The sequence below is a fragment of the Erpetoichthys calabaricus genome, chromosome 3, assembly GCF_900747795.2.
Source record: "Erpetoichthys calabaricus chromosome 3, fErpCal1.3, whole genome shotgun sequence".
NCBI lineage: Eukaryota > Metazoa > Chordata > Cladistia > Polypteriformes > Polypteridae > Erpetoichthys > Erpetoichthys calabaricus.
Genome location: NC_041396.2, coordinates 211,509,891 through 211,536,304, shown reverse-complemented (window position 1 = coordinate 211,536,304; position 26,414 = coordinate 211,509,891). Strand labels below are relative to the sequence as shown.

The window sequence follows — 26,414 nt, the reverse complement described above, 5'->3', positions numbered from 1 at the left end:
TAGGGGTGCGAACAGCACCCCTGCTTACACCCCCTCCGTCAGGAGCAGAAAATGTCAGAGCAAGAGAGAGAGAGAGAAAAGCAAACAATCAAAAAATCAATAGGTGCTGTTTGAGCTTTTAAGTATGTGAAGCACTGTGCGGGAAGCATATCGTGCAACAAAGCAACCACAAGTAAGCCCAGCAAGGAAGGGAGCAATGAAGGTAGTCTTTCACCGTTTTTTGAGGAGCGGCTGTATCCTCTATATGTGCGAACAGCCCCCCCACTAACAATATATTTGAGGAGTTTTATTTAATACGTAATACGTGCTCTGATTGGGTAGCTTCTCAGCCATCTGCCAATAGCGTCCCTTGTATGAAATCAACTAGGCAAACCAACTGAGGAAGCATGTACCAGAAATTAAAAGACCCATTGTCCACTGCAACCAAACGAACCAACGAAAAATCTGCGATATATATTTAAATATGCTTACATATAGAGTGAAGCCGCGAAAGTCGAAGCGCGATACAGCGAGGGATTACTGTATACATTTATTTACAGAGAAGGTAATAACAAAAAGGCAAGGCAGGAAAAAGAAGCTAAACACAAAATTATTCTTTATACATTTTTCCCATCGATTTCTGAGGTCAAACACTTGTTTTAGTGGTATTTGAGGCTCTACGACACAAATGTGATGTTTATTTCTAGAAATTTCAATCACATAAAATACATTTTGTATTTTTAATTAGTGGCACCAGTTTTGATTATTGTTGTTAGGAACGCGGCATGAATTATGTCTCCTCATAGGTTGCGATCTTCACGTATGATGTGATGGAAGAAAAGGTTATCCGGGAATTTACTTCCTTATCCGAGTTTCAGATTCAGAATCTTTTCCAAACCACTCTTTTAAAAGTTTCTCAGTCCTAACATTTCCTGGTTCCTGGTTCTGGCTTTTGCTCTGAATTTTTAACCATCATTCTTATTTCTCATTTTGACTTTGTCATTTCTCAAATCTTTTCAGTTTACTGTTGTAACACGGCTAAAAAAGCTAAAAAATCTGAAGAGAATCACAGACACAACAAAATCAATATAAAACACAAAAGGCTAAAGCTATTGTGTGAACAGCAGCTTCTCCAATTATACTGCTGGATGCAGTCCCTATCTGAACAATCAGGTGGTCCTGCCTCCTTGGGCTCCACAAACAGGAGACAGGGAATAGAGCAAAAACACTACATGTGTTCTTAACATAAGGTAAAATAGTAAAATAATTATTATACACAGTATCAATGAAAATCATAATGAAACATAGACAAAATCCAAAAAATAGAATTCATAGCTGTGGTGCAATGCATTAGGGGGCCATGGTGATGCAAGGTTTTTGATAAATATAGTGAGGCAGCGCAAACACCATGAGTGTAGGTTTGCAGGAGGATAGCCATGTGACCGCGCAGAACTTAATGAGGGTATTTGGTAATTGTGAGTAACATGCACACAGGCAATTAGTGCAGATGTCCCTTATCAAGGCTGCGCAGGTCATTTGACACACTTACACTAACTGGGGATAAAAGGGGTCTGAGTGTGAGAGAGCAAAATAGTAAACAGGGGTTTAAGAAAGAAAGAAAGAAAGAAAGAAAGAAAGAAAGAAAGAAAGAAAGAAAGAAAGAAAGAAAGAAAAAGATCAATCATGGTTGAGCCAGGTACGGAGGAAAGGAGGCAAGAGGGTTGGGGAAGCCCCCTGCGGAGCGAGAGAAATGGCACTCCAGGGGTAAGATCACACCTGCTGAACATCAGAGAGGAGCAGGAGTGGCTAATTACTCTGGTGAAGTATGCTGAAGGATGGTGATGGAAAAAGGGTGCAGGGCTCAGAGGTTCCCATGTACGCCAAGGGATGTGGTGGAGACAAAAGTCGAAGGTATTTCCTTCTGCTGAAAAGATCTGAAGGGTTAGTAGAGGACATGGGTTCAAGAGAAGAAAGCACCAGGACTCATGATTCAAAGGAAAGAAAAATTAGCCAGTCCCAACTTCGTTTTAATTCTTGATTTCCACCTTCTTAATCTATTTATGGCTTTATTTTTTATGGATTTTAATCTCCACTATGACACTGTTTTTATCCTGGATTATGTATTTAATTATTTAGGAAAACTTTGCACTGTACTGTTTGCCTCTTTGGAATAAAACACAGAAAGCCCTTGCCTCACTCTTCTTGTTGTGTCCTCATTGCACTAGTAAATCCTTGGTTTAATGACTATCAATTTCCCAGAACAGGAAGATGCTAGAATTGCAGGCAACCAGGCATCAACATAGCACAACATACTAATTTACATTTGAAAAACAACAAAGCGATCAAATAAACAAAAAAATATATATACTTAAGCAAGTGCAACAACCCTGGCTGAAATATAACAAAAACCTAATAGAGAGCTTGAAGGCAATTGTCTAATCTGGGGTTGTGCCTCAGAGCTTTAGCAATTAACAAATTACCTAAATTAACAAGACACAGAAGGGAGGAAATTAAACTAAGGAAAGTTAGGAGGTAAAAACCAGAAGAATATCTTAAACTTAACTTAATAAAATCAGGGAAAACTCAATTCAAAACAGACAAAAAATAAAAAAACATTGTGATATTTATGGGGTCGACTAGATCGAGCTTCATTGGTTACACTTCTTCCTGCTTTGAACCTTTCTTCACTTCTGTACATTATTTGGTGAAATTTAGCAGGTTTCACTCCCAACAGCACCTTGTTCAACAATGGTGCAATCCAGCTGCGTAGTATCCATGTCCAATTGACCTGTGCTGTGCATGTTCAGACTACCCATAGGCCATCACACATCTGTTGTTTTGTATCAGGTTTTATCTGTGGTAGCTACTGCGTAATTTTTAAATTGCCTTTACTTTTTGATTTACTCTTGTATACAGCTTTGTAGTTTGCTTCAGCTTTCCACAGCCTTGTGTATGAAGTACTTCCTCTCTTCATTTTTTGAATGCATGTCCACCAATGTCATTCAGTACATGCTTCACTTTTTAAGAGAAAAGAACTCTGCTGGATCAATTTTAATGATGCCTGTAAGAATTTTGAAGACCTATATTACCCAGCTAGACCCCTTTTGGTCAAGACTACGGACGTTTAACTTTGGCACACCCTTCAATAATTAGTTGCTCTCCTTCGTACTTGGAGCCACTGTGCTTCTCTTTAAGAGCATGGTTACCAGAACTCAGGCGCAGCCTCATCCGCACATTATACATTTTGAACATTACATCCATTGATTTATATTCAACAGTTTTAACAGTATAACCTAATATTTTACTTGCCTGTTTTATTGCTTTTGTGCTTTACCTAGATGATGAGATTGCTGTATCAGTATAAACTCCTAAATCATTTTCAGAGGTTACGTGCTCTAGGTCAGTCTTTCCAATCTTGCATTTATAATGAACTTTATAATGTAGGAATGGAAGGATGGATTAATAAAGTTGTCACATCACTAATGTATACTGCTGTACAGTCTATAAATCTGAAATAATAATAATAATGGCAAAAGAGCAGGACTTTTTCTCTGTGTTATTCAACCTCTTTGCGCTCCTTGTCAATGGCTTCATTGCCCCCGGTTTGGATTTTTGAGAAATTGGAGGTAATATTGCCCAGTATCTCATGTGCAGGTGATGGATCCTCTGAAAATCTTTACCTAAAATGTTCTTCATGTCAGAGAAAGCTTAGAAAAGAGGGTAGAGTTACTTGGCTTACACATTCTGTTTTCTTCTTCACATTTTACTTGCAGTGTTCCTTGATGTTTTTTTAGTGTGGAGGTGGTCAGATATGCAGTATAATTTCATGTGAGTCTGTGTTGGAGGTCATTTCCTCAAACTGTCTGAGTAACAACACATCTGCTGTACCACGCATCCCGTCAATACACTGTATAACTGCAGGAAGCCCTCTGCAACCATAATGGCTTGATAAGTTTTGCAGACTGAAAGGTGATGGCAACTGTAAGATTTATTTACCTGCAATTGCAGGCAAATAAACCCTTAGAAGCTCACAGGTATAACTCAGGGTCTGAAAGTGTTTTTGCTTTTTTCAAATTACTTTGTTACGAACATTCATCATTTCTGTATTGTTGCATCAAGTATTAAAAAGGTATTGTGTTGCTCAAGATTTTTAAACATATTGGTAAGGCAAGCATTTTGCCAATATCCTTTGCCAAATACTGACATAATGCTGATGTGGATTTCTCAGGCACCCAGTCTATTGTTAATACAGGGTGGGCCTTTTGTGATTTTATTTAGCTATATCCCTGTTTCTGAGTTAATCCACATTTTTTCCAGTCCATATTATTTTAACCAATTTCATGTTTTGTCACTTCTCTCCAGCCTTATTGTCTGACTGTGCAAATAATATTTGTCTTCTAAGTTTGTGAAACATGGTCATTTTTCTCTTTCTAACTTTTTTGATAGCAAATTTAATTACTTAATATTGGTTTCTTTATTTTACCTCATTTGTTTTTTGATTTCTGCACTTTTTCACAGTTTTATTACTTCAGTTGCTCATTTTTAAACTCTTGGATTGAAGGAAGTGGAAGGATCCCCAAACTCCTCAGTCATTCAAGCCGTTCCTAAACCTGGAGTTACCTGAGCTTTTTTTGTGCACCTTGTGGAAGAAAACCTCCCGAGGAAGACAGGAATAGTTCAATCAATTAGATTTTTATTCAGTCCCATGTGAGTACCTGGATTCTACATTGCAAGGTAGAAGAGCAAAGTTACATTTTTTCTATTGGCTTTTTATAATTTCTTCTTCCTCCCCCTTCCCCTTATTTATTAAAAAAAACCATAATATCGTTTACTTAAGCATTTTATTTTATTACGCTAATGGGCCACCTGTTCTTATTTTTAGACCCTAAAGAAGGAAAGGTCATCTTTCCTGTGTCAAATAGACGCATTCCTAAAAAAACTGGAAATTTTCCGAGGTCAGCTTACTGCACCCTGTTTTATGACAGATGCCTGTATATATAACCTGCCATTATAGCAAAACGGCTTTGTCAGCTATTAACCCTAAATAGCTGGTCACCAGTTAATTTTATTTTCACAAACGTTTCATTACTTTTGTTTTTTCCTTTTATGCCCAGAGGGTTTGATTATTCTCAACCTCAGAATATTCTCTATTACTTTTGCTTGAACTTTATTATTATTTGGGTTTATCAAATCTCTTTGTTATATTGTGCGTTTTTTGTTGTTTTTGGGGTAGATACTCTTACCCCTGTCCATTTACACAGTATGTTATTCTTCCAATCAATTATAAATTTGTTCCTTTAATATACACTATTTGATTGGATTAATAGTAACCTGCCCCCCTCACTTCATTAGCTGTGTTTGAATGAAAGAAAAACAATAATTTATGAAAAATGAAATAAATAAAAATGCAGATATAGTAGATTAAACGCCATACAACATTTATGTTACTGTTAAAAACGAAAGACGTGAATGGGATTATGCAATGATGTTGGAAAGATAACAACCACAGTAATTTCTAATGTCAGTGTATAACTCTTTCTACCATCCATTAGCATATTTCCACATCAATCTCCTCATGGTAAGAAAACTGCTTCATTAACTACCATTAATGAAATGAAGTGTCATAAATTTACTGCCACATATGTATTTATCAAATGCATTGTAATATATAACCTTCCATTTTTAGGTACAACAATTACATTAAGGGTGAAAATTAGTGATGCTCACTACACCTTAATCTGCCCGTTACAAGAGGTTTGCCACAATGTTCAATTTCGGGTCAAATATACTGTATATTGATGGTACTGTTTCATCTGTAAGACATCTTTATGCAATTGATACTGTTCTTTACCGATCATTACACTCTGTTGAATTAATTTCAAATAGATGATGCCTCTGCACTTAGACTTAGACAGATAGTCCATAATTTGTTGTGCACAGGAACAGCTATTATTTAATTCCTTCCTTATATCTATGTATGGCTCACAGATGACACTTTAGATTTCACAAATTTGAATCTTGTGCATATACATTCAAGCAGTTTACAGCACAAAGCTGCACAACATGTGAATCAATAACTTTAGTGAACATATAGATAGTAAGAAACACACACCAGAAACTTAAAATACAGATTTTAAGGATATTGTAGATGCGTGTATTTATAACCATAACCATATTACTGCAATTACTTTAGTACTACATTTCGGCATGTAACCATGTATGTCATTTCCTCCATCGCCACTGTTTGTGAAATTTTAGATATTTTGGTATTTATTTACCATCACCATTACACTTGGCCAAGCATATGTTACTTGGTCTAAAGCTACCTTGAGAGCAAAAAGCTAAAGTAAAATTTCTTAATGCAGAAAAGCAAAGAAAACAAATTCCCAATGAAGTGTTTATTCAAAATATTGTGTGTAACAAAGTATTTTCTCCTTAAATGTTGTGTAATTCAATAAAGAGTTACGTTAGCATTCCCGTATATACATAACAAACATCTACGTGTACAAGTTACATGTAAACATAGAAGCATCAAAGTGTACAAATTATTTATTCACTTACTGTAAGAATTTTGAAGGCCGTGAGCGGTGTACAACTGTCCAATACTCCAGCCACCTATCCAAAGACAGCAGGATGTGCTGTTATGACTGGTGTTACCTTAACAGGCAGTTGCTTTCTGGTCCCTTTTTTGGTGCTGTCTTTCTTGTCCCGTTCATTTTCCTCTAATGCTCTACTTGTTGCTAAGATGCTTTGTTCCCTGTTTGGCTCCAAAACTGTTTCACATTCTCTCTGCAAACAGTCTAAAACAGTGCATATACTTTATTTCTGTATATTTTAATGCTAAAATATAGAATTATTTCTAGTTGTGACATTTAACATGATTATATTGTGAAGTCATTATTAGTCATGCGTTTTGTCTTGGTAGAGTAATATATTTCTCTACTTTCCCCTGTATTAATATGTAGCCTTTGTCAGAATGCCTCATATCTTACAGACTTCCCACTGTTTATTATAGTATATAACTTCTCCCCACCTTCCCTTCTACATTTATAACCTCATGCAATTAGGTGTAGTAAAAGACAAACAGGAGTTAAGTTACAATTTAAATAATGCATTATTGATAATATTCATAAATAATAACAATATGCAAAATACATTTGAATATTGGCAACCTGATAAATGCTGATGTGTAGTTTCAGGCGGCACACACACTTGTTATTTATTTAAAATGTCTCTACTTAAGTCCTCATTTTTGGTCAGCTTTCTTCAGAACAGGCCGAATGCCTGTCTCAATATGGCTGCCAAGCTGTGCTCTTCATTGTGTTGTCCTTTTCAGTTCATGGTGTGAGATGCTCCTTCATCATTTGGTCTATGGGGGTGTAATGCAAGCAAATTTATAGATTTTCTGTCCAACTCCTACAGCCAATAGGGCATCATGGTTCGTAAAGCCTTCTGATACAAGCCAATTCCAAACAGCCATACTTCACACCAATGGGGCAGAGAATTCATTTCACACTTGCCCCTGTGAAGCTTACCAGTTAGGTAGTCTGGCTTTCCTTTGTGGTTTGATTGAGAGACTCCAGCAGAGAAACATTTGCCAAACTTGTTTGAGGCACTTTCCCCCCAACCCTGTCGTAAAAATTACAAAGAACTGGTTCTTAAAAGGGGGGAAGGGGTTCTTAACCATCTAACCATTGCTGTTCTTATCAGTGATAGGCATTAGTGTTACAAGTTACCAATAAAGTCATACAAAATATTTATCAATTTATACGCAAAATTTCACACCACAACAACATGCAGAATGTGAGCCCTGCCAGGCAGCCATACATGCTTGAATTGACGGAGCATTACACTATGAAGTAAGCACTGAACAAGTTGTGGTAGGACCAAGCCTTTCCTGGGAGTTTTAACCAAGTGTGAATCAGATGCCAGTTCAGTAGTGCAGGTTCTCACACTGAGGCCTAGTGCACACTAAGATGGATCAATCTGAAAATATACTCTCTTTTTTGTTATTCATTAGGCCTTCCATCCACACTGAAACCATTTGACCATTGAAAACAAATCATTTTGAAAACACATTCCATTGTGAATACATTTCAAAATTCCAGGTGTCACAATAATCATGTGGATGGGGAAAATATAGCTTTTAAAAAAACTCTGACTTGTGATTATCATATGATCAGGCATTGACTTCAGTTTTGTTGTAATTTATTTTGTCATCTCATCTTTACTGTATCATAGTCTTTTCCAGGCTTCTCTGCATTAGCTGGCAGATAGTGTGCTTTATATTTTTCTGTATTTATTTTGACAGAACTCCCAGTCAGTATTTTCCAAGGCTTTGTCTACTTAAAAGTAATTGTACATTGTCTGTCCAGGCAAAAAGTCCAGTTTAGTGTTTTCTTCAGGTGCTCTTTGTTTTCATCACCATTTAAGCATTTTGATTTGCCTTGGCTTTCGCTCCATAAACAAACATTGTTCTTGGCTGAAAAAGCATGCACACCTAATAGGACAGATTTAGATGTTTTTGGGGTCTGAAAGACAATCTTTAGATGCTAGTGCGGCCAGAAAACTTTTAAAAATAAAACAAATGTAGCTGTGATAGTGTGGACTAAGCCTCAGCCTAGCCCACTTAACTTAAACCCACTAAAAGTATTCAGTGTCAAATGGAGTCAGAGCCTATCCCAGCATCATCAGGTGTAAAGCTGAAACTAACTCTGGAGGGGACGCCAATCCATCACATGCACATTTCTATATGTACCCGTGCTTGCTCATATAGGGACATTTAGAGTAACCAATCTAAATGGACGTCTCTAGGATTTAAGAGTACAAGATATAAAAAAAGCATTTAATATGGCAAATATAATTTTTATTATTGATCTCTAGAAGCATGCCATAATATTTATGTTCAGTACAGGACTTCCAAAAATTCCTATGTGGAAATAGAAATTAATCATTTTTTGAGCTAGTTAACTCTGTAGTCTCACATGCTGGTTTATATTCCAATATAGTGTGGAGTTTGTATGTCTCTGGGGCAGATTCACCTCATCTCTGGTTGTTTGATATCTTAAGTTCAATACACCTGGGACAGGCACAGACTCACAAAATCCCTGAAATGAATAACAAAGAAAATTAATGGATGGGCCACTTAGATAGATGGTTCACTCCTGTCTCTTTTGGCCAGGAACAGAAAGGTTAAAGGACTTATTAACCTAGATAAAGTAGGAGTTTGATTAAAAGGTGTAGTACATTGTTCAGCCACAATTATTCCAATGCACTTACTGTATGTGCCTTAAAATAAAACCTTACAATACAAAACACAAAATAAATGAGGAAACATGATGTTTTATAACTAGTGGGTGTCACATTCTATGTGTCAATTCTCCAGATTTTTACAGAATGTTAATATACATTAAAAAGCATTAAATTCTTTCCATTATGTTTCCCAATGGAGGGCTTAATGGGTTTACGACGGAGTATATGATGGTGACACATGGATATAATCATATAAACTGCAAAACACTGTGTGAAATGTGCAGTACTACCCAGCATCTTATCTATAACACTGTGACGGCCATTAAGATCACTGTATGCTGTTTCCATTAGCATTGTTTCCATGGGTCTGCTCCCCTGCATGCTAAAACACCTGAGACGTAAATTCTAATGCTTTGAATATAATTTCAGCTGTTGGATTTAATCATTTCACTGAAATAATAGGAATAATAGGTCTGTATAATCAAATAGCCAATGAGTCAGCTCACTTTAAGTGAATAGGTTTAATTCTTGTAATCCTGTAGCATACCTTGTTGTCTTACATTGCCTTTTTTATTATTTTTTTTCATTTGTAAAATGCCCTGTGATGATGGTTGCTGTAAAAGATTCCACTTAAAGCTGCTTTCTGATTTACCCTTCACCCACTAATTTTGTGATCCTGCATTAGTCTATTGCAGGTTTGTTGAGAGTCTTGGCAACACTGCTTGAAATGCAGGAACTGTTCTTGGCTTTGCACAAGTCCAGTAATGTAACCATTCATGCACGTGCACACTCTAGCATCCCATCAAAACTGGATGTTTCGTTACATGGATATTGAAAGATTATGGTAGGATATCAGAGTTTCAAGAGAAAATCATAAAATAAAACAAACGACTCGGAGAGAGACAGACAGACAGATAGAGCTGGAATTAGTAAACCCAGGACCCTGCTAGCTAGAAAGCAGAACTGCTAGCCACTGCACTGCCTCATATCCCCATTTAAATATAGGCATTATATTTATAGGATAATGTTAACAACATTTTTTAACAAGTTACAAATTATTTTTAGTATTTGAAATTCTTGCAGAACAATAAACTGCTTGGAATGCATATGAGTACAACATTGAAATACCTTTTTCTTTAATAACTGAACACCTTCTTTTGGTTTACTTCTGTGACTTACTATAATGTATTACAAACTACAAGCCAGGTCAAATACAAAAATTTAAACACCATATAAAAAAAGAAATGATGCTGAATAAATAGATACATTCCACCTCACTAATCTTGACTTTCCCCATATTTGTAGTAACTATATAATAGCTTTATCTTTTACATGGAACAATGAATGACTTGATCACAATGTTTGAAATTGTTTACAGCTTCTAGTTTGACTTCCCATTGTTAACATTATAGCTTTACTGTGCCATCCACCCATTCATTTTCAGCATTCTGTCATCCAGCTCAATGTTGTGGTGTGCCAGAATCTATTTTAGAAGTAATGACAGGAAGCAGCTCTATATAGGATGCCACTTCATTGCAGGGCACACACATCAGACACTCACGCTAGGGAAATTTAGAAAGTCTACTCAACCTGACAACACAGAGTGAGTTTCACTTGGTGTTCAGTGAAGCACAGATGGATCATTCTAACTCCATAAAGATGTGCCACAGTTAGAAACTGTAACATGCACTGCAATTATTAGAATGCGTTCTTGTTTATCATGGTGCCAGAGAGTACAGACATGCTTCATGTTGGTCGGCCATGCAAGTAAGAATTTAACTCTACTCTGAATATGTGACAATACCACTACAAATACTACTACTACTTCTACTTTTACTACTACTTACTTGTTTGTCAGGATTCTAACGGTCAAGGTATATTTGTCTTTATTTGGGAATGTTCAGTCTTAAATGCTTAGCAAGGCATTCTCAGACAGTTTTCACTATGAATAACAGTAAAATAAATGTTAATTATATATCAGTTGATATAATCCACTTATCAGTTAAAACTTACTGGCTATCTTGTAGCAAAGATAAAAACATGTACAGTTTGCTAGATCATAATATTTAATTTGTGTGTTTTATTTTAGTTTTTTTAGATGTAGCTTTTAAGTGACTAATCTGTATGACTAGAGGTCATAGGGGAAATTTGACATTGTCTGTGTTGTGTGATCAAACTGTTTAGTACGGTAACCAGAACAGCAGACAGGTGCAAATGAGCACATTTGAGTAGTGAGCACTATATAAATGTAAAGAATTATTTATTATTATTTATTAATAGAAGCCACGTGACCAATGATTAATATGTTTTTTTAAAGAAAAATAGGTCAGTGGAAGAAGAACATGTATTTCAAAAGAGTGTTAGATTCTGTGGGATATACAGATGTTACAGAGAATGTAAGAAACGGTATTACTAAAATCAGAATGTATATGTTTAACACTAGAATTACCAAAGCCTATGAAAAAACTCGTAATCCTGACCCACCTTAAATCCCTTTGCACCTCTCCGTCTGCATTTTTTATGTTGTAAATGTGTCGATCAGCACAAGCAGCAAGCAGCCTGCTATTCCATCCCCCCACCAACGCAGAAAATGCAGAAAGTTCTCTCAGCTCAAGTCTGTTTACCTGCATGTGAATTGCCTTTGGTTGTATAGGGTAAATACTATATCATTATTTGGAATACATGCATGTATATCATGCAAGGCTGCTTGCTGCTTGTGCTTATCGACACATTTACAATACAAAACAATGCTGACGGACAGGTGCAAAGGGATTTAAGGTGGGCCGGGATTACAAGCTTCTTCATAGACTTTGGTAATTCTAGTGTTAAGTTTGGGAAATCTAACCAGTGTGTATATACTTGTAAGAAAATGTGAAATGGGGGCATGGGACGTTAAGAGTCATGCATTTCATTGTTAGCTAATTAATTATATCGACTGATGCCACATCTTCCATAAAGTAGCCATTAAAGGCACCCTATAAAGGGCAGAATTTTAAAAAAAAGCATTGTCAGAGACATCATCACTGCCAGAAACTGAAGACATCTCAGATATCAAATTAGCCATTTACCAACCCTACGCTTGCAAGCATCACACCTAGCTTAAGAAGACAAAGACTTGCAGCATCTAAAGTTATAGCCACCTAATAAAAAGCTTGTGGTGTTATCCAGATTTGAATAGGTCAGGTTGTATGTTTTTCATTCTAATATTTATACCTGTTATTTTCTGGAAATAAGCATAAGAAATGATTGAAATAAAGTTTGGATATTCCCTCACTGAATTTGTCTTATTATTTTCTTACCTTTAGCATTAACTTATGAGTGTTGATATATAACGAGCTGTTTTCATTCAGTTTGAGTTCTTTCATGGGTAGTGATTTGAGTAAGGACTGGCAAAGCTGTGACTCTGCAAGGGAAGGCTTTCAAGCGTGGCCGTGGCTTCTGTTAAAGTATTTGTGCAGCCCTTTTCAGAGGTAACTGTCTGGGTTCAGAGGGCCACATCTGTGAATCCCAGAAGGAATGTCATTCTTGAAGCAGCTCTTGGCCTTTGCTATGGTTTTCTGAAGAGTAGCCCTTTCAGGGGAAGTGTCCCGGATGCAGATTGAGATATCTGTAGCTCGACAGGAACAGCAATAGGTTCTTGGCCTCTGTTGAGGTATTGTTGCTTTGTATTTGGTCTGTAGCCCAGCAGGGGCAGTGACAAACCCTTGGCCATTGTCTTATTTAAAACATGAGTGATAATTGAAGGTTAACAATTGTAAGTATTGCGGGGTATACAAATAATGCAAAGCTAATAATTTGAGCTTTTTCAGTATTAAATTGTCTACCAATATAAAAAGGACCTTCAAGGTTAAGATGCCTTTTGTGAACTCTTTTTTCGCAATAAAACAGTGTCTCTCACCTTGAGCCATAATACAAAATAATTTTACCTTTCTTTTAATTTGTTTTTTTCTCACAATATGTCCCTCCCTTTTATTTTTTTATTTTTGTAAAAATTAAGTTTCTTTTTAATACAATACCATGTATACATGCCATTTTTTAAAATCTATTTTCTGATTCTATGCACTGCATTTGCTCTGCTGCTGTCAATCAGGCTGTTTTGGGACCAGAACTACAGTGCTTTTCAGGTTGTTCAGGACAGGAGAATTTCCCCCAGGAGCTCCAGTGTCAAATTGTGTAGCTGTGCCAATGTAATTGAAACAACATCTCCAGGGGACAGATCCACAGAAGTAGGTGTTCTGGGAGTGTAAAATGAATAGAAGAATAGCAGTGAAAACTGAATCACAGAGTGGGAGTTGCATGCCCAATAGATGTTATGAATGGCCCATAGCTTCACATGGCCCCTAGCACTGTTGGGCTGCTTTGCCATTTTAAATAGAAATTCAGCTCAGGAATTGAAGGACACTTGGGACCACAAGGTGAGTTCTCGGACAAAAGCCACAGGGCTTGCAGAGGGTATTCCTGTCCCCTAAAAATGTTCCAGAGGTCAATCTGGAATAAACGGTAGGATGGGTTTTAAGAGTTCTTAAAGCTCGAGGATCCAGTAAACTTGCAGTTCGGAGATGTTTTGGTGGCAAGGGTTGAACTGATAGTAGGATATGACCTTAGATTCTGTATAATGTGAGTTTGCTTACATGAGTATTGGTGAAATGCATTTCTGAGTAAGTACTCTATGCAACTCAAGTGTTGGTTACAAGGGCCCACTGAGCAGCAGGTTAGCTGTTAAGCCTTTGCATTTAGTCCTTATGTTAACTCCCCCTTGTGTGCTTTACTTTTATAACAGATATACGTTTTTGTACTTTTGACCTTGTTGGCCCTTATTTGGATGTGGGGAACACCTTAAGCATTCTCTCAGTTGTACATACAGTACATTAGCCCACTGAACTAAGTGAGCCTTCCTAAAGCTGGATGGCAATTGATGGTGTCTGTCATATTTCAGAGTCCTCATTTTTTGTTGTAATCAGCTATAGTTAATTGTGAAAAGTGCAATTGTGCTTGGGAAAGCAGTTCTCAGAGGAGCTCTTATTTCAAGCTCAATGAAATTTGCGAGGAATGTTAACCTTGTTACTTGCCAACAGTCACATACAGTACACACGTCTCATGTTTTAAGATATATCACTGTTCACATATGAAATACTATATCTAAGATCATGAGACAGCTTGAGAACTGGCTTCTTCTGTAATCTGTAATCTAACATGCATTTTCACAGAAATGATGTGGTAAATCTGTTTACGTAAGAGATCAGCCATAACACACCTTATATAAGCAGTACATTTGTCTAAGACTATGGAACATGACGTCTTTGTAAAGAACAAAAGCACAGCACAAAGAGGATGATCTTTAAACCTAAAACGTAACAGTTTTTTTATTGTACAGCATTTCAAAGCAGAAAATAATTTGATCCGGTTTTATAATATAGTGACGGACACAGCTAGATTACGATTTAAGAGCTGCATTTTTTAAAATGAATCAATAAATCAAGATGTGTAAAATAAAGGCAAAAGTGCCTCTCTAAGGGCTACCTAACAGAACATAATGAGACCTGCAGAAAAGTAGAAAGACAAAATAAAGAAAAAAGCAGAAATGTGTTGGAAGTATTAATAACAGCAGATGTTAAGCAAACCTCAAAAGTATTTTTACTTTGGTGTGTGCATGAAGAATGAATAATTTTTAATGAAGCTCCCCAGAGGTTTAGATAATAAAGTCAATGGTGAGGCACAAATTACCATGGCAGTTAACCTGCAGTTCACCTAGATGCTATAAAAGCAGGAAGTTGCATTGTCTACCTTGTACCAATATAAATTAACAACTTGGAAAGTGATAGTTATAGAAAAAATATTAAATGGAATTTCAAGAAGTGTGTAAATGAGATGAAACCTGTCAAGTGTTTTTTAAGATAGCATATAAAATTCTTTTCATGGTCCTGGGAAGCTTTTAGAGGACTAGTGACACTTTAAGGATATAATGTTATTCACACTTCTAGGTGCATTCTAATATTCACAGCTCATAACTCTAATGATTTTTAGTGATTCCAAGGCATTGGGATGTATTCCAGCTGTTTCTTATACCTGCTAGTATGTTCACAGTAACTCTTTGTATGCCTGTTTGCATTGTCATTGTGGTATTTGTAGTATCCACTGGTGAAATTTACACATATGCTGAAACTTTGCATTCTCAACTTTGTTTTGTCCAATTTGTATTTTTTTTTTGGCATCTTGCATTATTAATGTACCTTAAGATGAATTTGCCAGTGTGGGTAATGGACTCCCAAATGGTAATGGTATGGCAAAAAACGAGCACTGCATATTTCACCTTAATTAATGTGGCCTTCTTGAACAGCCACAGCCAGATTTATGGATGGGGTAACCTGGGCTGAAGCCCAAAGATCTGCACTATAGAGGCCACAGAATTAAACAAAATAAGAAACATTCCTCCTGCTCAAGTCATCTTTACATCCAGTGCACAAATTGTGTCCAAATTGTGCAAAATACTGGCCAATGTCAAAAAGGACAACATGGAATCAGCCATGTACACTTTCTCCAAGCTGGGACCAGTGAACAACCTGAGATCCACCATGGCGTATAACAGGCTAATTCATTTGGCTCTGATGGTGCTTGACAGCAACTGGCTTCAAAAAGTGTGTCTATCTTTCTGCAGCAAAGAAATCCAAACAATGTAACTTTAAACGGCTAAGCATCTGTCTATGTCAATTACTTTGTAGATGTCACTTGGACTGTTGCCATATTGCTGTTCTTTTTGGGCTTTTTGTTGACTTTCAACAATCTTTGGTCAGTAACCTACTCCTAAAATTTAACATTAGGCCTACATATGAATATTTTTTGGGGTCCTCTCAGAATAACCTTGCTGGTTTACAGTATCTCTATCATTTTGTAGTATATCCGGGGCATAAGCAAAGTTCCCCAAGCGCCACCAGTTCAAAACAGATCTATGTTATCATGTCTTGCAGTCATTTCGCTTGTGTTGCTTGCCAAAGGATTTGGACCGCTTCATCCTATGGGGGAAAATTTAGAACACCTACTCGGTAAGGCAGAAGTAACCATTTTCTCCTTCTCTCCTTCAGTAGGCTGGTTTATGATTGACTGGTGTGGAAGAAAGAATTGTTGACCCGTAAAATGGAAGGAGTCAGAGTCTCACACCAGAAGAAATGTTCATAAGCTTTCTTTTATTGTTGCATACCTAGACTGGAGTGTCAGTAGCATGCGCGCTGACAGGAAAGAGTTCAGCTCTTTTATATCAGCTGATTGTGTGCAAACTTTACAAGTTCGTATAAAGGCAGATTAATGCATGAGCCTTTTAGGGCTTGAAATAGACGGCGGGTACAGATGAGTTCATAGCTTAGCTTATTCGTAAAACAGGAAGAACAGTTTATAAAAATACATTTCTGGTCAAGGCAGATTTTTTGGTAAAGTCAGATTCTTTTGAACTGCTCACACAGGTCAGCATCAGTAATATATGTTAAAGGTCACATATACAGTTTCTGAAAACTGTCAAGTACACATTTTCTTATAATATAAAAAGGACAGTTATCTGTAAACTGAAAATTTCCATTCCACACTCGACCCTTTTGAGCAGAAAAAAGAATCGGGTAACTAAAGGGAAACATTCTCAGGATCATAGACAAGAGTGCGTTCTTCATGGAGGAGGAAAGCCTTTGCCATGGTGTTGGAAAAAAGACGGGAAACCAGATGCCTGACTAAAGGAACGATGCAGCACAAAGTGAATAGTAACAAAAGGAGACCTATCGCGAGGGAGATACAAACTGATTGAAAAAGATGGGCCCAGGGGCCGAACCATGACGCGAACCATTCATCTAGGGGAGTATCAATCCCAGAGTTCTGTGACAATTCTAGAGAAAGGGCAGTTAGGCCAGCCAGGGCACGCGTGATGGAGCCATCAGGAGCAGTATTGTTTGGGATATATGTGCAGCAGGTATCTCCGAACATAGCACAGACACCTCCTTTTTCGGCTAACAACATGTCCAAGGCTAGGCGATTTTGCCAGGTCATAAGTGAGGTTTTATCTAACTGCTCATGTATGCCTGCGATAGCTTCTTTAGTAAAATTTAGGAACCGCTGCTGATTATAGTATAAGTAATTTATCCAGTCCACATTTTTGTTTATTGTGATCAAGGGAAAAATAGACTCGAAACCGGCGGCAACCTGGTCACGGGCTTTGAATTTGCTAGGTACACCTCTGGGCACCCCAATGGAATCAATATATACACCAGGGCCATGTAATGAAAAATTGGCGAGGGATACGAGGGATCTACGGATCCTATGAGGATGGGGGGTAGGGGAGGGTTGTTGTCCATGTAAGGGAAGGAGACGGAAGGGCATAACTAGTTGGACAAGGGTGCAGGCACCGGTCCAGTCTGGTGGAAGGATATCTAGCAATTTGGACCTTCGGCACATCCACCAAACATCCGCACGTGCAGTGACTTGGGAGGTGAACCAGGTGATGGAGATATCGGCTGGCAGGGAGGAATTTGGGGTAGGGTCGATGGAAACATTATATGTGACTGAACAATAAGGAGGGGGAGGGGCACCCAGGGGAACGGCAGTCTTGTTAGAAGAGACGCGCAAAAAACAGGTATAATTACCAAGGTAGGGTCTGAACATTGGGGAAGTCATGGGGGGACTGGGGGAAAGAGGGTGTGTAAAGTATTGCACTTAGTATGTATAGGAGAGGGCGTAGTGAATAAATAAAGAAGGCAGGGAAAGCCAGTAGGGTCAGAAAGGTTTGTTAAGGGAAATGGGGTAGTGCCGAGATGGGGGCGAGCGGTGGCACAAGCATAGCAATCAGACTGGTTTACCTGTCGGGCTGAATAGAGGATCCATTGCAACCAGCGGTTTTGGTCACCGTACCCGGTTTCTATGGAAAAGGTGGAATAAAGGGTAGTGATGTTCAAATAAGAAATGTGGGTTATGGGTTCATCTGTGTTAGTGGTGTTTGGAGGTGGGGTGTTAGAGGTGGCGACCGTCACCACAGTCCACAATATAGCAAAAGTCTACTCTCACAGTAGTAGTGATGCCGGTGGTGAGTGAAATGTTCGGATATTTATCGTTGTTAGCCAGTTTGGCCTGATAAAGGAGCCTGTCACCTCCCGTCCGCCGTTGCCCCCCAGAAGGGACAATGAGGTACAGAGTAAGAATTATCTTCAGGTTCGCCATGGTTTACAATGAGACGCGTGGATCCAGGCAGGGAGTCCTTCAACCTTTACCGCGTGGGGAGTGGACAGCAGGACTTGGAATGGGCCTCTCCACCTTGGTTGATGCCAATGTTTCCTCCGAGTATCGCGGACCAGAATCCAGGTACCCAATGGAATAGGGGAATCTTTAACAGGCGGGCTGTCTCTCCAGGCCTGCTGCACTTGTTGATGAACCTCTTTTAGGGCGGTTCTTAGACCTGTAAGACTAGAAAGAAGATCATTGTCTACAGTATGCAAGTTCACATTTCCCACAACCATACCAATGGGCATGGGCCGACCAGTAAGAATTTCAAATGGGGAGAGCCCCAATTGTCGATGTGTCCGACCCCTTAATCCCATCAGAGCTAAGGGAAGGGCATCCGGCCAAGACAGATTAGTTTGTTCGCATATTTTGGCTAATTTTAATTTTAGGGTGCCGTTGCACCGTTCGACTATGCCTCCACTTTGTGGATGATAGTTACAATAGTGGTGCACATTAATTTGGAGCCAGGTGGTCAATTCATTTATGACCGTATTAACGAAATGAGTCCCATTGTCAGTTTGTAATTTCTGTGGTATACCCCATCTTGGAATGATTTCTTTGACCAAAGCTTTTGCTACTGTTTTAGCATCGTTATGTTTTGAAGGGAAAGCCTCTACCCACCGGGAGAACACATCAACAATGACCAGACAGTATCGGTAGCCCCTTGATGGAGTTAACTCAATGAAATCCATTTGCAAAAGTTCAAATGGCCCCATTGGGTTAGGGGTGACGGCGGGACTTACCTGAGTGCCTTTTCCTACATTGAATTTCTGACACAAGGCACATCGTTTACAAAACTGATCTCCAAATTTCGAGAACCCAGTTACTTCCCAGGTTTTTTCTATGTCCTGTATCATGGCGTCCCTTCCTGCATGATCCAGTCCATGAGCTATTTTAGCCATTCCTGGGAAAGAAGCTTTAGGGAGGAAAGGTTTGTTAGTTTGTTTGTGGGTCCAAACACCTTCTTGAAGAGACCCTGCTTTGCTCCATTGTCTTTTTTCTGCGTCAGTGGCGGCACTCTGCAAAGAAACAACCAAGTTATCCATGTTCAGGTCCTGACTTTGCTGAAATATAGAAATCGGAGAGTTACTGTGTGCGGTTTCTTTTGCATAATAGTCAGCCAATTCGTTCCCTTTACTGACAGGATCCTGTTTTCCACAGTGTGTGCCTGGCATTTTACAATAGCCAATTTTGAGGGTTTGGTTATGGCATCCAGCAATGCCTCAATCAATGCCTGATGTTGTATTGGTTTGCCAGTACTGGTCTTAAAACCCCTCAATTTCCAGAGGGCCCCATGATCATGGCACACCCCAAAAGCATATCGGAATCTGTGTAAACAGTAATTTCCTTGTCTTTGGACAATTGGCAGGCTCGGGTTAATGCTATGAGTTCGGCTGCTTGTGCACTTAAATTTGATGGGAGTCGCTTTGCTTCCAGTAGGCGGTCCCCTTGGACCACCGCATAACTGGTGGATGGAGCTCCATTTTCCAGTCTTAGTGAACAGCCGTCCACAAAAAGTGTTTCACCTGAATTTAGAGGTGTTTCCTGTAAGTCTGAGTGTGGTTTACTTATACGAGTTATTTCTTCCTGGCAGTTGTGTGGTTCTCCGTCCTCACCAGTGGGAAGTAACGTGGCAGGATTGAGAGTCGAACATCTTTCTATAGTCACGTTAGACAAGGTACATAACACATTTTGATAATGTATTACTCTAGCGGCAGTTAAATGTGAGGTTTTTGCCTGTATTAAAATGGAATGTACGGCATGTGGTACTTTTACTGTCAGTGGACTCATGAGTACTATGTCGGTGCTGGCTAGAACGGCTTCAGTCGTTGCAGCCACTGCTCTTAGACAAGGGGGTAGGGCAGTTGCTACCGGGTCTAACTTTTTTGAGAAATAGGCTACTGGCCTTTGTTTATCCCCGTGTAGTTGTGTTAGGACTGCATTCATATATCCCCCCTTTTCGTCCACAAACAGAGTGAATGGACGAGAATAATCAGGCAATCCAAGAGCAGGGGCAGCAAGAAGAGACGCCTTTAAATCAGTGAAGGAGCGTTCAGCATCCGGAGTCCAGGTTACCCGGCCTGTCAAAGGCAGGTCAGGGGTATTAGCCAATGTCTGTAGTGGTTGAGCCCTTTCTGTGAAATTTAAAATCCATTGCCGGCAATAGCCTAGAATACCTAGGACAGACATGACTTGTTGTTTTGTGACGGGCCTAGGAAGATTTTGAATAGTGGTCACACGATCGGAGGAAAGAGCTCTCGTACCGTTAGTAATGGTGTGGCCTAAATATTTCACGGTTGTGCGAACCAATTGCAACTTAGCTTTAGAAACTTTATGTACATTTTCTACTAAAAACAAAAGTAGATAGATAGATAGATAGATAGATAGATAGATAGATAGATAGATAGATAGATAGATAGATAGATAGATAGATAGATAGATAGATAGATAGATAGATAGATAGATAGATACGTTATTAATCCCAAAAAGTAATGCTCGTGTGTCTTGTTCACAGGAGACCTGTGTGTCGCTACATACCATAATGTCATCTACATATTGAATGAGTGTGCTACCCCCTTCTGGCCAGAAACCCTCTAAATTTTGTGCAAGTGCTTGTCCATACACACAGGGTGACTCAGTGTACCCTTGAGGCATGACAGTCCATGTCCACCGGCGGTTCTGAAAAGTGAAAGCAAACCAAAATTGAGAGTCGGGATGGACAGGAACAGAAAAGAAAGCATTGGCCAAGTCAATTACAGAGAAATATCGGGCAGAAGGGGGAATAGTGGAGAGAATGGTAGAGGGATTTGGAACAATGGGAGCCCGAGGAAAAATAGCAGCATTGACTTGACGCAGATCTTGGACGAAACGCCATGAACCGTCAGCCTTTTTTACAGGAAGAATAGGAGAATTCACAGGTGAGTAAGAAATAGGAATAATAGCACCCCGTTTTACGAGGTCGGCATGAACAGCAGAAATACCAGCTTCCGCCTCAGGAGAGAGCGGATATTGAGCGCGATGCGGGCGGAAGGAGGATTTTGGGTGGATCACCAGAGGCTCGCACTGGGCGATACGACCATAATCATTTTTTCCCTGAGCCCAAAGAGAATCCGGAATGTCAGACAACCACGGGAAAGGAGGGATACCAACATGTAATAGGGAGTGGGCAGGAGGGGGAGGAGTGCAGAATGAGCGGTTGACATAAACAGTGGTGTAGAGGAGTACTTTCAAGATACGATGGTCAGGTGTATCGTAGACACCAGGCTTTACTGGGAGCCAATCAGTGCGTTGGAGACACTGTTGCACCCATGGACCTATGGAAACCCAAGTAACCTCGCATGATTTTGCTAAAGAAATGTGAGGGACAGATCCACCTAAATAGTAGGGTTGTTGGGTGTGATCAGGTTGGACAGCCACTGCGGCCATGGTGGAGGAAATAAACAGACATGGAATAAATAGGGATTCCTGGGGAGTAGCAGATTGTAGGAAGGATTCGACCCAGGGAATATCAACCTCAGAGGGAAAATACTGGGCTGTACAGTGAGCAATCTCAGGGACTCGGAGTAGGGGAAACACACAGGAGGGGAAGGAATGTAAAGCCATGAGGAGCATGGAAGTGGGGGTGGGAAGAAGGGTCCAAGCTGCAAAGGAGGGGCGAGGACGGGTGGCCTGATAAAATAACTTTGGGGAAGAGCAGTGAAAACCATGTTCAGTCACAGACATGGAAAGAGATAATTTAGACATGAGGTCACGGCCTAGGCGGCACGGTGGCGCAGTGGGTAGCGCTGCTGCCTCGCAGTTGAGAGATCTGGGGACCTGGGTTCGCTTCCCGGGTCCTCCCTGCGTGGAGTTTGCATGTTCTCCCTGTGTCTGCGTGGGTTTCCTCCCACAGTCCAAAGACATGCAGGTTAGGTGGATTGGCGATTCTAAATTGGCCCTCGTGTATGCTTGGTGTGTGGGTGTGTTTGTGTGTGTCCTGCGGTGGGTTGGCACCCTGCCCAGGATTGGTTCCTGCCTTGTGCCCTGTGTTGGCTGGGATTGGCTCCAGCAGACCCCCGTGACCCTGTGTTCGGATTCAGCGGGTTGGAAAATGGATGGATGGATGGGTCACGGCCTAGAAGGTTAACAGGACATAAGGGATTGAGGAGGAAACGGTGAGAGATGGAAGGGCCAGACAGATTAGATTGGACATGTAATGGGACAGAGACCTTAAGAACATGGGGTTGGCCTGAGGCGGTGAGGACAGTGGTTGTATCGTTCGAGGCAGGGACCTTTACTGTAGAAAGAGTTGAACGTGTGGCACCAGTGTCCACTAGAAACATAGTCTCTTGTTGATTAATATGCAGGGGAAGAAAAGGATCAGTCTCAGAGTCTGGAGTCAAAAGAGGAGAAAGTAAAGCAGAACAGTAGGTCCCTGTGGATTCCTATGGCCATCCTTGATTCTCTGGAAAACCAGGAGTATAGTCCTCAGAAGGGAACATGGGGTTGAAAGTGGGGTGACCCGGTTGTAGGCGAGGGTTTCCTTTATTCGGACAGTCTCGTCTGAAATGTCCAGGTTCACCACAATTGTAACAACAGTAGGGACTAGAGGAGGATTGGTTTGGGCCTGAGGCTTGGGCAAATCCTCGGCCTCTTCCTCGTCCTCTTGTTCTTGGACCAAACCCACGGCGATTTGGAGGACCTCCTCGTCCCCCAGTGTAATAATTCATTTGAGCTGCCAACAATTTAGCAGCAGTTTGGTCTTGTTTTTGCGATGTCTGGCGCTCTGCATGTTTTTTTTTTTTTTTTGTTCTTTGTTTCGCCTTATACAATTTCTTGTATTAGGAATTTGGTAGTTTTCGCATACCCTTTGGGGTCAGAGCGCAGGGTCAGCCATTGTACAGCGCCCCTGGAGCAATTACAGGTTAAGGGCCTTGCTCAAGGGCCCAGCAGAGCAGGATCTCTTTTGGCAGTGACGGGGATTTGAACCGGCAACCTTCGGGATACCAGCGCAGATCCTTAGCCTCAGAGACGCTTCACCTCCTCAAATGCAGCACTTTCCCATCCAATACAGGAAGTGCATATTTTACTTTGTATGTCAGATCTCAGTCCTGAAACAAAAGGAGGCACGGCTGCACGTTGTCGGTCGTCCACATTCTCCAAACCAGAGTGATTTGCCATCAAGTCTTGTACTCTATGTGCCCATTCATCTACTGTTTCATCTTTCTTTTGTTTTGCGGCAGAAATAAGTGACCAATCTGTGCCCTTTTTATATTTTCCTGCAATATTCTGTTTCAAAGTTTCCCATTGTTCCTGGAATGCGACATTTCCATCCACCCCGTCCCCTCGATGTAGAGCAGTATTCCAAGCCCAAGGTTGCCCATTTCGGGTACCTCGATTTACAGTGGCCCAAGTAGTGCCTAGCTTTCGTCTTAACACCTGCGTCCATTCCGCAGCGTTGGGCTTATACATACTATCCAACTGTTCCAATTGTTCCACAAATTTCAGTCCACCCACCGCCTTAGGGTCCGGCAGTTCAGCAACAACATCTTTCAATTCCTGAATGTCCCAGTTTCGATGAATCATAACAGTGGTGGGGTTTTGGGCATTCACTGCTTGGGCAGGGTTGTAGCGGGGATTGGGGACCTCTATTAGTGGGCAGGAGGTGGTGGGATCTGAGGATCTCTGGGAACTCGGAGGGACGGAAGAAACAGAGAAAACTGGGCCTTGGATTAGTTGTGCTCTGGTTCTGCGACCAACAGGGGTCTGACCAGAACTCGTATGAGTGGACCCTGAGTCTATAGGGGCATCAGTATCATCCTCTGATGAGTCACTTGACACCTGAGGGGCACTCGGGATTACTGGAGGGGCAGGGGGAGGTGGTGGTGGTTGGTAGGGTGGTGGAGGAGGACATATTACGGGATACATCGGGTCTTTATTGGGATCATTTTTCTTTTTGTTCCTGGCTGTTGATGTTCCTGATTCAGGGGTTCGGGCTTTCTGTAACGCAATTAATAACTCTTCTTTCTCTTTTTTATTCTTATCTTCACTAACCCTCAATAATTTATTTTGTTTCTGGACAGTCTCCAGATTTCGATCTTTAATGACCAATTCCCACCTGTCAAACATGTCCATCCGATATGGACCTCCATTACAACACCCCTGTGTATTTCTACACAGAATCTTCCTTATCTCTTGTATCTCATTTACTTCACCTGTGCCCTCTAGTGGCCAACGGCCCCACTTTGTTTATTCCACTTTTTACATGCTTACTTAAAATCTAAACCTGTACTTTTCTCGACTAATTTTCTCGGCGACCCCTTTTTCGGCGTCTGTTGATCCTCCAAAAATAATCCTTCCAATGTCATCCCCTTCCCCCTTTCCCCGGATTGTTCATTATTTTTTATTTTTTCTTTACTACTGACAGAACCCATTTTCCTTCAATGAAGATCTACTCTTTTCCAGTGTACACTTTATTCTTCTTTTTCCTCTTTAAGTTTCTATATTTCCTGTGTTAAACTATTGTCCCAGCCTTAAAACCTTATCGCCATATAATAGAACACGGGTTCTTTTCCTGGTGTGCCACGCACCTTAATGTCCCGTCAACTATTCCCTTAATTTTTATTCCGATAAGGATATCTAATCTTTCTTTCTGTTCAGTTTAACACTTATTTATATGAGTAGATTTTTCCAGGTCTGTCAGTTAGTTTCTATTTAATTTTCAATATCACCCAAAAATACCCCTACAAAACTCCCAAAATACCCAACGGTTCCCCCGGAGGTACTTACCCCAGTCTAGATATTTATGACTGGTGTAGTAAAAAGGAGACCTGTACTCTGGGACGTCCAAAGGAGACTCCGTTCACAAAAGTTGACCAGCGCAGGACAGTCCTAAGGTTTGCCGGAACTGATTTTTCCTGCTGTCGGAGCTCAAAGACAGTCTGCCGTCTGGGTCAGATCACCGGACCGAGTTCCGTTGAAGGAGTCAACCGATCGTCTTTGGTCCCATCTGGGGTGCCAAAAAACTGTGGAAGAAAGAATTGTTGACCCGTAAAATGGAAGGAGTCAGAGTCTCACACCAGAAGAAATGTTCATAAGCTTTCTTTTATTGTTGCATACCTAGACTGGAGTGTCAGTAGCATGCGCGCTGACAGGAAAGAGTTCAGCTCTTTTATATCAGCTGATTGTGTGCAAACTTTACAAGTTCGTATAAAGGCAGATTAATGCATGAGCCTTTTAGGGCTTAAAATAGACGGCGGGTACAGATGAGTTCATAGCTTAGCTTATTCGTAAAACAGGAAGAACAGTTTATAAAAATACATTTCTGGTCAAGGCAGATTTTTTAGTAAAGTCAGATTCTTTTGAACTGCTCACACAGGTCAGCATCAGTAATATATGTTAAAGGTCACATATACAGTTTCTGAAAACTGTCAAGTACACATTTTCTTATAATATAAAAAGGACAGTTATCTGTAAACTGAAAATTTCCATTCCACACTGGAAAATTCATTTTGGCAGGAAACATGAAGGTAACAAGTGTAAGAGAAAATGTTAAAAAACAATATACGGTATAGTTGTGTGTCTTATTAAAAAGAGCTTTACATTACTTTATCATGCACTCTATCTATGTGGGTTAGGCTTAAATAATTTCTTACTCATTTTCAGTCAATATACTCAATTGTTCTCAATTTTTACAATTATGCCAATTTAAAAAAAATACAAGTATTAAAAAATATTCTCTTATCAGACTAGACAGCCAGCACAGACTCCACTATAGAAAACCCAGGAGCAGGTAGGTGGCTAGTTAGCTGAGATCTCCAGAACTATGACATTTTGTTTTTGGCTTTCTCTTTTACAATTTTAAACTCCACCATTGTCAACTGGTCATATTTCGTCAGTTAAATAATAGACAGATACTGTTGATTTCCATTTTTGTTAATCAGTTTCTGCTTAGT

At 40.0% G+C, this 26,414-nt stretch overlaps 1 protein-coding gene across 1 annotated transcript in view; it reads right to left on the bottom strand.

Moving 5' to 3' along the window:
* LOC127527101 (uncharacterized) overlaps positions 1-21,906 on the bottom strand; it is a 30,332-nt gene extending 8,426 nt beyond the window's left edge. Inside the window, exon 1 of the mRNA XM_051924734.1 lies at positions 21,019-21,906. Within this exon, the coding sequence (XP_051780694.1) occupies positions 21,019-21,906 (888 nt within the window). The remainder of the gene's footprint in view (positions 1-21,018) is intronic.
* Positions 21,907-26,414: the final 4,508 nt, after the last annotated feature.